Genomic DNA, 15,544 nt, shown 5'->3' on the forward strand with positions numbered 1-15,544 from the left:
TTAGCCTTCACTGAGCCATCATGATCAAGCCTAAGTCACTACGGTTCAGTGTATTACCTATCCTTCAGCCTTTCCTCTGGGAACTGGGAGGAAGAGAATGGGGATGATTCTGTGCTTGTGAGCACATCAGATGTGATCTGTGTCTTCATGTCAGTCTTGGGCCCATAAAGTCTCAGTCAGATCACAGAGAGGTAAATATTGCTTTAGCATGATGAAATCCTTTTTAAGGGGTAAAGAGCAGGAATTGGCAGTAGGTGTTTGTAAAGATAAAGGTTTTTCATGAGGCATTTTCCTGTGAAATTAGACCTTCTGATAGTTCTAGGATTCCTGGGTAGACAGGTTAAAACTGCCTGGCATTCAAGCCATCTCACCAATGTATTTCTAATTTTCTTGTTGGTGAAGTTTTTGGAGTGCTCTTTAAAATGTGGAGTTAGAGCAGGAGGAGACACCACAACCTCTCTGTGCAACCTCCTTCAGAGCTTGCTCAACCTCAAAGAAGTTTTGCCTCAGGTGGAATTTCCTGTTTGTTTGTGCCCACCACCCCTTTTTCTGTTGCTGTGGAAAGCATCTGGCCCCCTCCTCTTGACACCCACACTAAATATACCTGTGTATTGACAAAATCCTCTATTCTGTTGACTCCTCTCCAGGCTGAATAGGCCCAGCTACCTCAGCCTGTCCTCAGAGAGATGCTCTAGTCCCTTCAGCATCCTCATATCCCTGTTCCTTTGGATGTCACAAGACATCTCTTGTGCTCTTCAGAAATTATCTGTTATGAAATATACAGTCTTGACCTTTGTGGAATTTGCTGCTTGCCGAAGTGGATGCGTTCCCAATGAATTGAAAGCTTGTCAACATCACAGTTGTAATGTTTTGCTGGGATGGTTCCTGTGCAAATTAAGTTTTCCAATTGTAAATATTTCAGCTACAATCCTTTTGATGGACCTAATGAAAATCCAGAGGCAGAGCTTCCGCTGACTGCTGGAGAATATATTTACATCTATGGAGAGATGGATGAAGATGGCTTCTTTGAAGGTGTGTTTTAGTAAAATGAAATGTGACTGAAATGCTGTGGAGAGTTGATCTCTCTCCAGAAAATGAGGGAAATTTAGTAAATCTTGAAACCTCAAGATAAAGGGTTTCTGCCTGAAGTCAGTTTGTTAGAAGGACGAGCAGATCCTATTGGAAATGGCTTTATTTATGTTATGATTAAATTAAGTCTAAGCTATGAAATCCTTATCTAGTGATTTCAGTAGAAATTTTGCTGCTATGTTCAGCAAGTTCCAGATTTCATCCCTGATGGTTTCAACCCCCATATGGTTCCTCCCTCACCATGGGGAGGAACATGTTCAGCCCCTTCTGCAGATGGGCTGTTTCCCTCCTTCCAGTGCCTGTAGTGAACTGGGAACTGCAGCAGATTATGGGCTCCATTGCCTCCTGCTCTTTTGGCAGAGGGGCGATACAGCAACGAATCCAGACTACAGTTATGACCCTTGCTGGTGTCACACAGTGTTTCTATTTTGATGCCTTTGCAAACATGATCCTGGTTGACTAAGAGGTGGATGGAATTAAAACCAAGATTTGTGGGTTGTAAATTTGTGCTGAGGTTTCTTTGTGGAGCCACTTCCTTAGGGGATAATGCCTCCTGATTTCCTGAGGTGCTTTGCAAGAGCTGAGACAAATGCATGTGTTGCACTGCTTGCTCTGTGACTGCTCTGCCTCATTTTTCTTTCTTTCTATTTCCGAGCTTATCACTTGTTTGTTTGTTTATTGTTTAAAAGGTTATTTCTTACTAACCTTTTCTACTTTCCCTGCTTTCAGTCGATTTGCTGTAGGTAGAGTTTGGAAGGGGGAGGGCAGTGCAGTCCATATGTGCTGTTCATCCATGGTTTGATGGGTCTGTGCAGACCAGGTGCTGTGTATCTGTTGTCCCCACAAGTCTTTTTGGGACGCCTTTAGTACAGGAGTTAACTTAAGAAAGGAGGGAGCAAAAAGGAAGACCAGAATATATACAGAGCTGGAAAGGTGGACTTTCTTGAGGAAGTACTTCCAACCCCAAAACTGTATGGCTGGGAGAAGATGTAAAATCATCCATCTGCATAGTTCGGGAAGGCTAAAGAAGTTAGTGAAAGAGCTGTGATGAGGAAGAATGGGATAATGAAGAAGGAGAAAGCCTTTAGCTGATCATACAACCCAACTTTTTACTTAGTTGGCTCTGAAATATGTTGAGCAGAGAGTTTCCTCACTGTATCCATTTGGACCTAAAAGGGAAGCCCTGGGAAATCAGGAAACATTGCTAGGAATAGCCTCCCTGAGGTTTTTTCCACTTCTGACTGCAGAGTAGTTTGTACCCTGGCATAGATGTTGTCCCATAGTCCTCACAGCTGAGCTGGAAGGCTCAATGGCAGGATCAATGGTAACAGGTGTCCTGTTTTTTGTTTAGGGGAGCTGATGGATGGCCGGCGAGGGCTGGTCCCCTCCAATTTTGTTGAGCGAGTTTCAGATGATGACCTCATGATGTTTCTGCCTCCGGAGCTGAATGATCTCACCCATAGCTCATACCAGGAAAAAAGTTTGGTCAGTGCAAGCACCAGCAGTGGAGATAAGAGTGAGCTCTCCATTGAAGAGGGTAGCATCAGTCCATTGGCCAGCAGAGAAGGAGATCAGGAGGAACCCGTTAGTCACACATCAGTGCCTTACCCAAGAAGACTGACTCTTATCAAGCAGCTTGCCAGAAGCATAGTTGTAGGCTGGGAACCACCTCTTTTGCCAGCTGGATGCCCAGACATACAAAGTTACAACATCTATGTGGATGAAGAGCTACGTCAGAACGTGAAAAGTGGCCTTCAGACCAAAGCAGTGATAGAAAAGCTGGATTTACACCGCAGGGCTTACCGCGTGTCCGTGCAGACGGTGACGGAGCACGGCAGATCTGATAAACTGCGCTGCACTTTCTTTGTGGGGCAGGATTTTGGCATGGCACCCACAATGCTGAAAGTCATAAGTGTCACAGCCACATCAGCAGAGGTCACGTGGCTTCCCTGCAACAGCAACTACAGCCATGGGGTGTATCTCAATGGGCAGGAGTGTGATGTGACCAAGCCAGGCGTGTATTGGTACACCTTCCACAACCTGCAGCCCAGCACTCAGTATGTGGCCAAGCTGGAGGCCCGGCCCATGAAAAGTCCTTGGGAAGAGGCACCCAAGGGGCAGGAGCAGGACTCAGCCATGATACACTTCACTACCCCTCTAGCAGGTACTGCAGGCCTCTGCACATGGAGAGGCTGTGCTCAGCTGGCTTTTTGCTGGGAAGCCATGGGGCAAAGGGAAGCAAGGTTGATTAGGTCCCTGAAGCCTGACGTGCTGCACTTTTTTGTCTTAATGTTTTTCTTCCTTTATTTTAAAATTTGATTATTCTTTTGCTTTCATTTGCTCGGGAAGGCATCCTCTGTGCTGGTTGGGCAGGGAGGAGATGTTTGGCCATGGCTTTGCTCCAAGGGTTGCTGTATCTTGGCCTCAGCTACTTTTGCAAAGTTCTGTTTTCTGTGCATTAAAGCTTTCACAGAACAAGAGCATCTTATTTTCCCTGGTTCTGTCTGTCATTTCCCAGGACTGGCCTGTAGTTCAGTTCTGCAGGATCAAGTCTGGTTGGGAGTTTGCTCTTTGATTCTAACGAGGATTGAACTTTATGCTGTAGCCAGATAAGCAAGAGGAAATTGTGTTTGGTCTCTCACAGGCACACCTGATGCTCCTTTGGATGTCCAGGTAGAAGCTGGTCCCTCTCCAGGTATCCTGGTTATCAGCTGGTTACCTGTTACCATTGATGCTGAGGGATCTTCCAACGGGGTCCGGGTCACTGGATATGCCGTGTACGCGGATGGACAAAAGGTACTGGCTGTGCAAAGGGCTGGGGCTGCTGCAGGGGTAGCATGAAGTGTCAGACCTTAGGACATGGAAAGTTGGATCCAGGAAGGTGTCCTGAGGAGGCAGTGACAGTCCTGAAAAGGAGTGACATCGGAGAAGGGTCATTGCTTGGGCTGTGTGATGCGCACCACAAAAGATATCTGTCCGGGTTTTGGAGGTTCTCCTGGAGCAGGACCCTCCAGCAGCAAAACAGCCTCCTCTGCTCATCCCAGGCACTGGGCCTGATCCTTTGGCAAACAGCGAGTCCCTAGGGTGTGGGCAGAGCACAAGAACAGGTACACAGCCACCACCTGGGGCTCTCTCTCTCAAATGTGAGGAGTGAGGTGTAGTGATCCAGCATGAACTTGGCATCCCCACAGCATGGGCAGAAGGGTTGGGGGGGAATCTGTGCCTCTGCCATGCTTAGGTGAGACCCCACCTGCAGACCTGCCTCCAGCTCTGGGTCCCCCAACATCAGAGGGATATGGAGCTGCTGGAGAGAGTCCAGAGGAGGCCATGGAGATGCTTGAAGGCTGGAGCCCCTCTGCTCTGGAACCAGACTGGCAGAGCTGAGGGTGCTCACCTGGAAAAGAGAAGAGAGAAACCAAGCCTCCAGGGAGAGCTCAGAGCCCCTTCCAAGGCCTAAAGGGGCTTCAGGAGAGCTGGGGAGGGACTTTGGATGAGGAACGGAGGGACAGGACATGGAATGCCTTCTCACTGCCAGAGGGCAGGGTAGATGGGATAGCTGGAAAAAATTGTTCCCTGTGAGGGTGGGGAGCCCTTGATACAGATTGTCCAGAGAAACTGTGGCTGCCCCAGCCCTGGCAGTGTCCAAGGCCAGGTTGGACAAGGCTTGAAGCAGCCAGGGGTGCTCCAAGTGGAAGGTGTCCCTGTCCATGACAGGGCTGGAATGAGATGTATTTTAAGGTCTCTTCCAACCCAAACCATTCCATGGTTTTAACATACAAACACCTCAGGGTTCAGTACTGTTACTGATACAGAACATCCAAGGACATTCTGTATTAAAAATGTCCTATGGTCTTGTGCATACACGATGTTGTTTGAAAGAGCACAGTGCAAAAAAATAATGATACTGTGTTGGATAATTGCTCTTTTTCATGGAAATGCTTTTTCCTCTTCAAAGGTGAAAAAAAGGTGGAGTCTGGGAAGGTAGTTGGAAGAGTGGCCTAAAAAAGGGAAAAGCTTTTTAAAGCCTAGTAAACAAAGAGAGTTAAATCTGGAGTAGGAGTGAATATATTCATATTTTGTGGATTATTCAGTTTCTCAAATTTCTTTTTAACTGTTCATTCTTCCCAGGTACTGTGCAGAAGGGTGGGAATTCTTCACTGCTGCTCTCCAGAGCTTTGGGTTCTGTCTTAACTTTTGTTTGGGAATTGTTTACTCAGAAGGGCTGAGCACAGTAAATAACTCTTTCCTGTTCTTTCGCTTACAGGTGATAGAAGTTACTTCTCCAACAGCTGGGAGTGTCCTGGTGGACTTGTCCCAGCTTCAGATGTTCCAGGTGTGCCATGAGGTTTCTGTGAGGACGATGTCTCAGTACGGGGAGTCCGTGGATTCGGTTCCAGCCCAGATTTCCTCGGTCCTGCTGCAATCTTCCCACTGCACTTCCCCTGTGTGCACCGCTGTCCCCTTCAGACTGCCCCGGGGAAGCACCAGGGCCTCGCTGCCTGCTCACAGCCCACAGCACACATCTGCGCTCCTGATCCAACAGAAAATTCCTGCTGAGAGCTCAGATGCCAAATTGGCTGATCCCTCCTCCATCCCTGTTGGCTCAGCACGGCCCCTGACAGAGAAAGCCTCTTCCCCACTGCACCTCCCCTCCCCTAGTGCTTCCTTGGCTCCAGGCACTTCCCCACAGGGGTCGGACACTGTGGGAGACAAGAAATGCCTGAGTGTGCCTCCCCAGCAGGCTGGCACAGTGCTCCCAGGGCAGGGCACGGAGCCTGGCCCTTTGCAGGAGCTGGGATTGCAACAGCCAGGTGAAGGGACAGAAGTGCAGGTAAGTGCTTGCATCTCCTGCCCAGTGCCAGGTGTGCAGGGAAGGGCAATAGATCCTTTTTGGGGAGTGGGACAAGAGGTCTCTGAGCACCTTTCTGTGATGCAGTGTTGTCTCTTGGTCATCATCTAGCTGTGGCAAATTGTCAGGGAGTTTTGGATGCTGTTGGGTACTTGGAAGATGCAGCCCACCTCTTGATTCTGTTTGCTGGCAGATGAGGAACAGAGTGAGGAAAGGAAGAATTTGCAGAGTTGAAAGGTTAAAAGAATGTTCCCATGTTAGTCTGGCATTGCTGTGCTCCCTATCTTGAAGGGACCTTCTCCAGTCTGGTGGTTTTGTACAAGACAGTGGTAGAGCACCTTGGTGGATGGCAAAGCTGGCTAACTATTCTTACACTGGCTATTTGGAGTTCCCAGTGGGTGAGTGAAATTACCGGTGGAATTCCCAGTAGGGTGGGTGAGTGCTTTCAGAGTTCTTTTAGGACAGAGGTGAGGCTGTCTGAGAGCCATATAATGATTGTGAATGATTGCTCTGTGACCATGGGGAAGTGGGCCCTCCTGGTGCGGGAGGTACTTAATCAGAGAAAAGGATCTATTTCCCATTCTGACTTTCGACATCAGAACTCATGTGAGTGCTTCAAACTTTTAAATTCAGCACAGCTTTATTAATCATGGCAGTGTGACCCTGAGAAGGCTCAGAGTTAGGCTAAGACTTCTTAGAATTGCTGAAGCAATAGCAGCATGGTGGGCTCAAGTCCAAAGGCCGGCTCAGTACCCAGAAGAACTGAGGTGTTGAGTCCAAAATTTTAATGATCAGCTCCTGGTTATTTGCAGCTCACAGTACCTTGAGTCAACTGCTGGATTCGTTTACCCACATTTCATAGAATCATGGGATGGTTGGGGTTTGAAGGCACATTAAAAATCATCTGGTGCATGACAGGGACACCTTCCACTAGGCCAGGCTGCTCCAAGCCCCATCCAACCTGGGATGCCACTTCCTGGGATGAGGAGTGTCCTGGTGGATTTGTCCCAGCTGTAGATGTCTGTGGTGTGCCAGGAGGTTGCCGTGAGAATGGTGTCTCAGCTGGTGGATTCAGTTCCAGCCCAGATTTCCTTGGTTTTTTGTGAGCCTCTTACTGCACTTCACCTGTTTCCGGCATTGTTGCCTGCAGACATTCAGATGTCTGGCATAGATGGCTACACTTATGGTGGTTGCTTTGCCTCCTTTGTGGAGAGGAGTGAAATGGGTACTCCCAGGATGCAAATCATCCTTCTCACTTGAGGTGTGTCTCTTCATTTGGCTGTCAGCAAGGGGAAACGGGAGGAAATCTGAACTGTGAGATTAGACATGAGATAAGGACCTGGCTGGCTTTTGTCTGAGTCCAGGGGACCTTTGAAGCTTGACACTGCAATGTCTCAATGTCCCTGGGGTCTGATCCTTCAAGGGTGTTCAAAGTGTGCCCGGTACATAAGGACAAGGTTGTGCTCCATTGCAAAATGCGGGGAGGCTCCCTTGGTTAGAGTAAGAGAAAGAGGTGGTTGAGGAAGGCCCACCTGCCTTACCCTTCTTGTTTCTGGAGCTCCATTCCTCCATCTCCCAGAGGTTTTCTTGGCTGGACTTTCTTGACTGGTTGGAAAACAGATGAAGACTTTATTTAATTCTCGCTAGGTGACCTAATCAGGATCTTGTTGTACTCTGTGTGTGTTATTCTTCATTAATTCCCCTTTTCTTCATACCCCAGGAAGTCCTGGAGTAATGTCCTGTTCTCCAGCTCAACCCAACATGCCACCTGGTATCTAGGCCATTCTTCTGGCAGGTGACAGTGGAAAATGACCATGCTGTATAGCTTGGGTTCTTCTCGCTGGTCTGAAACTTGTTACTCTCCATACCCTCGTGGGCCTTTGCTGAGCTGCAGACACTATGTGTCTCCTGGAACCTGAGGACAGGGAGGGGTTTGTTCCAGGGCTGGCCAATATTTCCAGCTACAAGTTGCCTGACAAAATATTGATAGGCCTACAGCAAAGGACACATCAGAGGATCAAAGAGTTTGGGGTGACTCCATTTTGGTGCATAAGTAGTCTGAGACGCTTCCCTCTGATTTCACTGTTGGTTTGTTTCCCAGATGGAGCAACCAAGAACCAAAGCACCGGAGCTGGGAAGCCCAACTGACAGCAGGGTGAAGCTCCAAACAGAAACCTGCCGCGTGTGCTCTGTGGAGGAGGCACCTAGAGGTCCCAGTGCTGACACAGAGAGAGAGGCAGAGAAGCACCTGAGCCCAGAGCCTCTGTCCTCCCCCAGACAGGCTGGGGGCACACAGGACACCCTCTCAGATGGAAACAGAAGTGGGAGCAGCTGCCAGGACTTCCTGAGGTTGTCTCCTGGCAAGGAGGTGATGAAAGAAATGTCCAGAGTGAAAAGAGAGGTTTGTTTAACCTTACTTGAATGTGTGTGCCCATGAAGGGATGTGAACTGTACTTTCCAGTTTTCCAGTTGAGTTTTCCAGCCTTAGACCAGTGCTGTTCTGCAGGCTGTGAAGTGAGGCTGACGGTTGTGTGTGTCCACACATACCTGTCACTCCCTCAGGTGCTGCCCACTTCTTTTCCTACCACACCTGAGCTGTCTATGTGCTCAGAGAAAGGAAGAATGCTCCTTTGTTGCTGAAATAGTCTGGGAAACTGAGAAAATGTATTTTGCTTTCCCACAGCAGGAAGAAAAACTGTTGGAAACAGGCCACCGACAGTTGACCCTTTTCACTGAGCACAACCGGAGTTCTGACCTTTCAGATATTTTGGAAGAGGAGGAAGAAGATGAGCTGTCTTCAGAAGCTCTGGAAGAGAAAAAATGGGACCAGAGAGAGCCATGTTCCCAGGAGAATGTGGAAAAGGTAACTTGTCCTGAGTGCTGCTTGCAGGGAGTGCTGGTGCAGCCATCCCATGCCATCAATTCACAGGAGGAGGGGCTGGGCTGAGCTTTTCCCGAGGTCCTGCTGCTCTGCTTTTACTCCCAGTGTTGGCTCAAGGTAGTAAAAACACAAGTTCTTGGGGAGAGGGAAGGGTGTTTGTTTAAATGAATGGAGTCAGGGTTTAATTAATTGGAAAAACACACAGTGGGATGTGATGCTTAAAATCCAGGGTTAAAATCAATGGTATTGATTGAGTTCTTAAAACGGATAGTAAACAGGGAACAGTCAACGCTCTCAGGTACAGGGTGGGATTGTTGGGGTGTCCTGTGCAGGGCCAGGTGTGGGCCTCAATCCTTGTGGGTCCCTTCTAGCTCAGGATATTCCCTTATTCTGTGTTTATTTGGCTTAGGCCTCGATGCTTTCTGTAGCCAGGGATGGCATGTAGGAGCAGAATTGTGGCTTTGCCATTCAGGTGCTGGAAGGGATGAAATCCTGTCTGAGCTGAGCTGTAAGTGACCAGTTTAATTCATGCTCAAGAGTTAAATCTAATCTAAATGCTCCTGTGGGAATCTGATTCCAACTGCATGACCTGTAACTGGTGTGTAACCATGCAGATAACAGCATTAGGATGTTCATGAGGGAAAGCACTGAGGGTGAGAGACTGGAGAGTTAAAAAGCTTTGCAGGAAATCTGATATACCTGGATGTCAAGAAAGCACCCTGTAATTTTTCATGTGGCCTAAGGATATCTGTGGTTGATGGTGCCCTATGTGGCTGCTGATCTGCAGGGATGGGGCTGGTGAGCACTAAACGGTAGCAGACAATGTAGTGACTCTGGAGTAAATTTCCTCTTCTCCTTCTGAAGGGTCTTCTGCTTCCCAGGTGAGGAATTGGACCTGCAGCACAGCACATCAGGAGCCCCAGGAGAGTCTGGTGGCTGGAGAGGCTGGGGCTGCCGCTGGAGGTTTTGGAAGGGCTTCCAGTTGTTGGAATTGGACTGTGAAAAAATGGAAGAAAAACAAGTTTCCTGGAAAGAGAAGGAAGGAAATAAGAGCAATCAACAATGTTATTTGTTGTTGGAATTTTTTTCTGGGTGTTTTTATTTGCCTTAATGGTTTTATTTGGTTGTGTTTTTTTCTGAAAAGAAACACGAAACCCCTGCTCGTGTCCTATTGAGCTGAACAAACTGGTGCTTCTTGACTGGATAAAGTGATTGTTTTCTGTGCTAGCAGTGACAGAGTGATGGTGACAAAATGCTGAATCGGGAGAGGACATGAGGGGCAGGAAGCTTTAGGGCACAGAGCTCCCATTACTGCCTTATGGATTGAAAGGGATGTGACTGGAATAAGGCTGTTTTCTAGGATTCTGCATATTTAACTAAATTTTCTGTTACCTTAAGACTCCTCAGCCAATTCTTTCAGGATCCAGAGGATGAAAACATGGAGGGATGCTGCTTTTAAAATGTTTATCCTCAAATAAGTTGTTTAATTGCTGAAACTATTTATTACAGTAAAACCCAAAAGCAGAAACCACTTTGCAAACAGCTAAATGCAGTCTTACTGAACTTAATTTTTGGTTGTATTTGTGAATTCTCCATATTCCTAATTGGCGCTAACAAGGTAGGAACCTTAAGCATGTGTTCTGTAAGGAGAGTTTGAGAAAATTGAGAGGTTTTTGGTCTAGAGGAGTTGAGTGTGAGATTTTGTAACTGCCTTTAACTATTTGTGTGATGGTTAAAAGGATGAGAGACAAAGTCTTCTTGTTTCTGGGAGATGATATATTAAAAGAGATAGAAATCATGAGCTGCTGTTTATGATGTTCCATGTTGGAGATGAGTTCAAACCTCATTCCCAGGAGGGCAGTGCAGCCTTGGGACTAGTTCCCAGAGGGTTCAGGATCTCCGTTCTTAGGTGTTTTCAAACCTCATCTAAGGAAAGACATGGATTTGTTGTTGGCAACAGTCCTGCTGCAATTAGGAGACTGAACTGGAGACCTGGAGGCCCCTTCAACCAGTTCTAAATATAATTCAAGACTAACTTTTGCTTGGAAAAAGCTATACAGGTTGAAACTATCAGTAGACAGCTTGCAACTGCCTTTGTTTCTCCCCCGCAGTGGTTCAGTTATTAATTATCTCTGAACAGACCTGCTCATGGCTGTAGTTTAAAACATGAATAGCTACAAATGCTTTGTAAGTGCCTTTAGAACACATAATGATATAACTTGTCAGGGAAGTTGAGCAAGAGACCACCAAAGGTATCTTCCTACCAAAATGACACTATGCACCTTTTATGTTAGTGGTAATGTAATAAGAAATAAACCCATAAATTCTGTAGTTGGTCCACAACAAATTTTAAAATTTAACAGTGTTGTCCCCAAAATTTTCTGTAACCTGGTAGGCTCTCACCCATCTGCAAGTGAAACTCTTATCTGTGTGGCTCTTTGAGATAAAGGGTTTCCCTTTGTTTTTGTGGGAACTCGGCTCCTGGATTTCCAGGCAGGAACCTGCAGTAGGGCTGTACTTTGCTAGGACATGGGAAGGACCCAGGCAGCAACATCTCCAAGGGCCATTCCCTGTGCTCCAGGGAGAGGACAGAGCTAAGGGGGATCCATGGCTCGGTGGGTGAGCACAGGCTGAGGTTCAGCCCTGTGAACAGAAGAGCCCATTCAGCTGTGCTGTGGAGGGACAGCGCCTCTCCTGCCCCATCCCACCCTGAGGGTGCCAAGCCATGGGGAATCATTCCTGTGGCAGGATGAGAGGTGCTGCAGGTAGCTGTGTGTATACAGGAGAGGCTGGGAGGGAGCTCTTCCATGCATTTGCCTTCCTTGCTTCCCACCACATTGCTGGTTCATGCGATTGCTTTTGCCAGAAGATCCATCGCTCCCTCTGCCCCCTCCCCTTGCTTTGCTGCAGCCACAGCTCCATCCTGCTCTGCTGGGAGGGACTCAGGGTCACTTTGTCTCTTATTTTAATGTTTATTTCCTCTCTTTTTTCCTTTGCTTGTCCTGGCTGTGGCTTTTCTCGGGGTCTGGGTACAGATGGATCTTTGTGATACTGACAGCGATGAGGAGATTCTGGAGAGGATCCTGGAGCTCCCGCTTCAGAAGAGCCACAGCAAGAAGTTGTTCAGCATCCCTGAAGTGACTGAGGATGAGGATGAAGACGAGGATGAGGAGGGTGTTACAGAAGAAAAGATATACCCTCAAGACTCCTTGGAAACACAAACCTGCCATTCAGGAAGAACAGAGAAACCACCCAACAGCAAGGAGCATCTTCTAAAGGAAGATGGGAATAATACCTCCATGGATGTGTCTGCTCAGACTCCGCAGGGAGAGCAGGATGCTAAGGAGAGCAGAGTGGATGCTGACCATGCAAATCCTGCCTTTGGCCAGCTGGCTTGCAGTCAAAAGAAGGTACACTGGAACTGGTGCTATCAGGAGAATGATCCAAAATCTGGGAGTGGGACAAGTCCCTCTTGGAGCAAGAAGAAGGGAAATAATTATCAAGAGAAGATCCAGAGTCGGCCTGAGATAAGTAGGAAGAGACAGAATGATCAAACAGAGCACTGCAGTCGTCTGCTGAGCAACTGCAGCCAGATGGGGAGTGGGTTATACAGAGCTCCCAGTCTCAGGGAGGAGCTGAATGTTGTCAGCAGTGCTGGTGGGAAAGAGGGGTTGGATTTGTACAGCCGGGCCAGACAAGGCACCTTAAGGAAAAAAGCCCCAAGAGCAGTGGGAACAGGGGGGGCAGAACCTACTGTGATGGCAATGCACTGCCCTAGCCCCAGGAGCCTGGAAATAGACATCGAATATGACTCTGAAGATGATCAGGATTCAACCTGTGCATCTTCCCCAGAGAGCAGGCTGTGGCCAGAGAGGTCCCAGAGCTGCCAGGGGGACAGGAGTGGTTGCTCCAATCAGTCTGAGGTTGCCCACCTGGGTGGCAGAAGGCACCTGACCAGGCTGGAGATGATGGAAGAGCAGGGTATGGAGTGGGCTGGGTCTCCAAGCCAGCGCCTACAATTTTTCTGCCGGGAGAAGGAAGCCCCAAGGTGTGAGAGCAGTTCTGAGGAACAGGGCTGGGAGCTGGACTGTAAGTCACCTGCCTGGAGAAGGAGGTTCGAACATTCTTCGAAGGGGATACGTAGCACCTCCTTGCACAAAAGGGTTGGGTGACTTTTCCTATTCTGGCTTTGAAGCAGCTTGCAGTGGTGCTGGCTTCCCTCTGCTTCCCTGGCCTGCCTGTATCTTGCTTTGTTTAGTGTTGTCCAGAGAAAGGACCCTCCTCTAGGATTGTCTGGAAGAATATCTAAGAGATTCTGTAGTTCTTTGCTGCTCCATGGCTTTTCTTGTAGTAGCTGCTTCTGCTTTTCCTGCTCCCTGACCAAGTGTCACCGATGCAGTATTCCTTTTCACACTGGGTCTTCCTCCACACAGCAGGAGGCTGTGGGATCCAAATGAAAATCCCTGGTGCAATAAGCTGATTGGTGAAAGCTTTGTGTAAATGCTGACTGTAATGTTATTGCTTCCCCTTGAAATGCCCTTTCCTGCATCTTCACCCTCACCAAGGGGATCATCACTGATACCTGGCAGGGTGCCTGCCTGTCCTCAGTTCTGTTTTCCAACTCCCTTGGTCTTTCCAGGTCTAGAGTGTCCCTGAAGAGGAATGTTGCATTTGGATGCACTGCTCTTTGTGGAGTGCGTTTGGGCTGAGCACTGTTCAGGGAGTTGGAAGGCAGAGGCTGCGACTAATTCTCTGGTGGTTCCAATTGCAGGCATCAAGTCATAAAGATTTCAGGGGCCCGGAGCCACCTGGCACAGCCACCTGGCAGGCTCCTAGCAGGAGACACAGCAAGAGCGTAAGAAGAAGCCAAATGCAGAAACCTTTGCTTTTTAGTCCAGGTGAGCAGGAGCAGGGAGAGAGGTGGGCAACAGGAGAGATGGAAGCTCCTGGAAATGGCTGGGGAGAGGCTGGCAGGCAGTGCCAGGGCAGGGCTCATGTTCTCTCTGCTATGTTCCCTCTGTGCTCAGGCCCTCCAAGGAGCACTGCTCCCGAGAGCTCTGGCAAAGATGATGGCATTCGGATCTTTGTGGCTCTCTTTGACTATGATCCTGTCTCCATGTCCCCTAACCCTGATGCAGCAGAAGAGGAGCTCCCATTTAAGGAGGGTCAGATACTGAAAGTAAGAACTTAGTGAACATCTAGTCTGTGGATCTGTCTGGTGTTCCAGGGGCAGCATAAACCTTGGGAGGTCTGAATCTTCCTTACGAGGGAAGTAGGGGGGGGCGGGGCAGATGCTGTATCTTCTCTGGTGGCCTTATGGAATGGCTGGAGCTGTGTCAGGGTGGGTCAGGTTGGAGATCAGGGAAAGGTTCTTCCCGCAGAGGGTGCTGGGCACTGCCCAGGCTCCCCAGGGAATGGGCACAGCCCCGAGGCTGCCAGAGCTCCAAGAGTGTTTGGACAGGGAGGGGTTGTTGGGGTGTCTATGCAGGGCACAGGAGCTGGACTGAATGATCCTTGTAGGTCTCTTCCAACTCAGGATATTCCATGGTTCTTTCTTTGTGTAGCTCAGTCCCTGCAACTTAAACACTGTTTCTCTTTGCAGGTTTGTGGAGACAAGGATGCTGACGGTTTTTACAGGGGTGAATGTGCTGGAAGGGAGGGATACATTCCATGCAACATGGTGTCAGAAGTCCCTGTGGAGAGCAGTGAACTCAAGCAGCAGCTCCTAAAGCAGGGGTTCCTGGCTGACACGGAGAACCCAGGTACTCTGTGTGTGTGTGTGTGTCTGTGTCTGTGTCTGTGTGTGTGTATATGTGCGTGTGTGTGTGTGTGTGTGTGTGTGTGTGTGTGTGTGTGTGTGTGTGTCCTGCTCCTGTAGCTCTTCGCTGGAATGTTGGAAGTTCAGTCCTGCTTTCATGTGGATGTGGTGGGTTCCAAGCTCTCCATTCATCCCTCACTCCACTGCAGGATTTGCAGCTGCTGCAGCTGCACCTTGGCTTGAGGTGTGTGAATTCAGCACAAAGTGAGGCTGAGTCTCGCTAGGGACAGGGAAACAGAAGTGTTTGAAGAGCAGTTGAAGTATGCAAACAAGAGCTTTCACTCTGTTTCTCCTTTGTTTTGAAAGCCTGTGACTGAACTCTTGGGATGACGCTGTTCTTGGGTGAGAGAATTTTGTAACTTGGGAATGGAGATGGTGAATCGGGAGGAAAGGTGTGAGGCAGACAGGAGTGTACAAGGACACCTGGTGGTTAGGTTCTTCCTTCCTTACTCCCTGAAGTGTATGATCAGTGCTTTATGCACTGCAGAGGTTTTCCTGTTCCTTCCCACTCGTGTACTCAGAGAGGAGAGGGAGCAGCCCTGGGATGTGCAGCCAGTGCAGCTCAGGCTGAGTCAGGCTCAGTGGCTGTGAGCTGCCCCTGCTGTGAGTACTGGTGTCCCAGTGCCTGTCCCTCATGCCTCCCGTCTCTCCTCCTGCGCTCCTCTGTGCGCCCTCTACTGCCAGTGCCAGCTGTTGGATCTGCTCCACTTGTTAAAACACCAGGATATTCCTGGTTTGGCTGGTCCCTGTTTCCCTGCCAGTTCAGCAGTGAAAAACAGCACAAGTGTTAGCAATGGTAATGGTAAGCCCTGACATTGCCTGAGCTGGGAAGAAAAAACCCAAATCAATAAGAAAACTCAAGAAAAAAAGGAGCAATTCAATTTGTTCTTGTTTCCATGGAGGGAGA

The 15,544-nt window shown here is 48.6% G+C and overlaps 1 protein-coding gene across 9 annotated transcripts in view; it reads left to right on the forward strand.

Moving 5' to 3' along the window:
* The window catches only part of TSPOAP1 (TSPO associated protein 1), a 53,994-nt gene that overhangs the window by 18,410 nt on the left and 20,040 nt on the right, over positions 1-15,544 (forward strand). For 8 of the 9 annotated variants that reach the window (XM_033077975.2, XM_033077976.2, XM_042779898.1 and 5 more), the window contains 10 exons: positions 923-1,032; positions 2,441-3,253; positions 3,734-3,885; positions 5,354-5,920; positions 8,040-8,339; positions 8,622-8,801; positions 11,855-12,982; positions 13,591-13,717; positions 13,847-13,998; positions 14,422-14,581. In XM_033077975.2, coding sequence (XP_032933866.1) covers positions 923-1,032; positions 2,441-3,253; positions 3,734-3,885; positions 5,354-5,920; positions 8,040-8,339; positions 8,622-8,801; positions 11,855-12,982; positions 13,591-13,717; positions 13,847-13,998; positions 14,422-14,581 — 3,689 coding nt within the window. The remainder of the gene's footprint in view (positions 1-922; positions 1,033-2,440; positions 3,254-3,733; positions 3,886-5,353; positions 5,921-8,039; positions 8,340-8,621; positions 8,802-11,854; positions 12,983-13,590; positions 13,718-13,846; positions 13,999-14,421; positions 14,582-15,544) is intronic. The other variant, XM_033077980.2, reaches the window with a different exon arrangement.

The sequence above is a fragment of the Catharus ustulatus genome, chromosome 22, assembly GCF_009819885.2.
Source record: "Catharus ustulatus isolate bCatUst1 chromosome 22, bCatUst1.pri.v2, whole genome shotgun sequence".
Taxonomy (NCBI): Eukaryota; Metazoa; Chordata; class Aves; order Passeriformes; family Turdidae; genus Catharus; species Catharus ustulatus.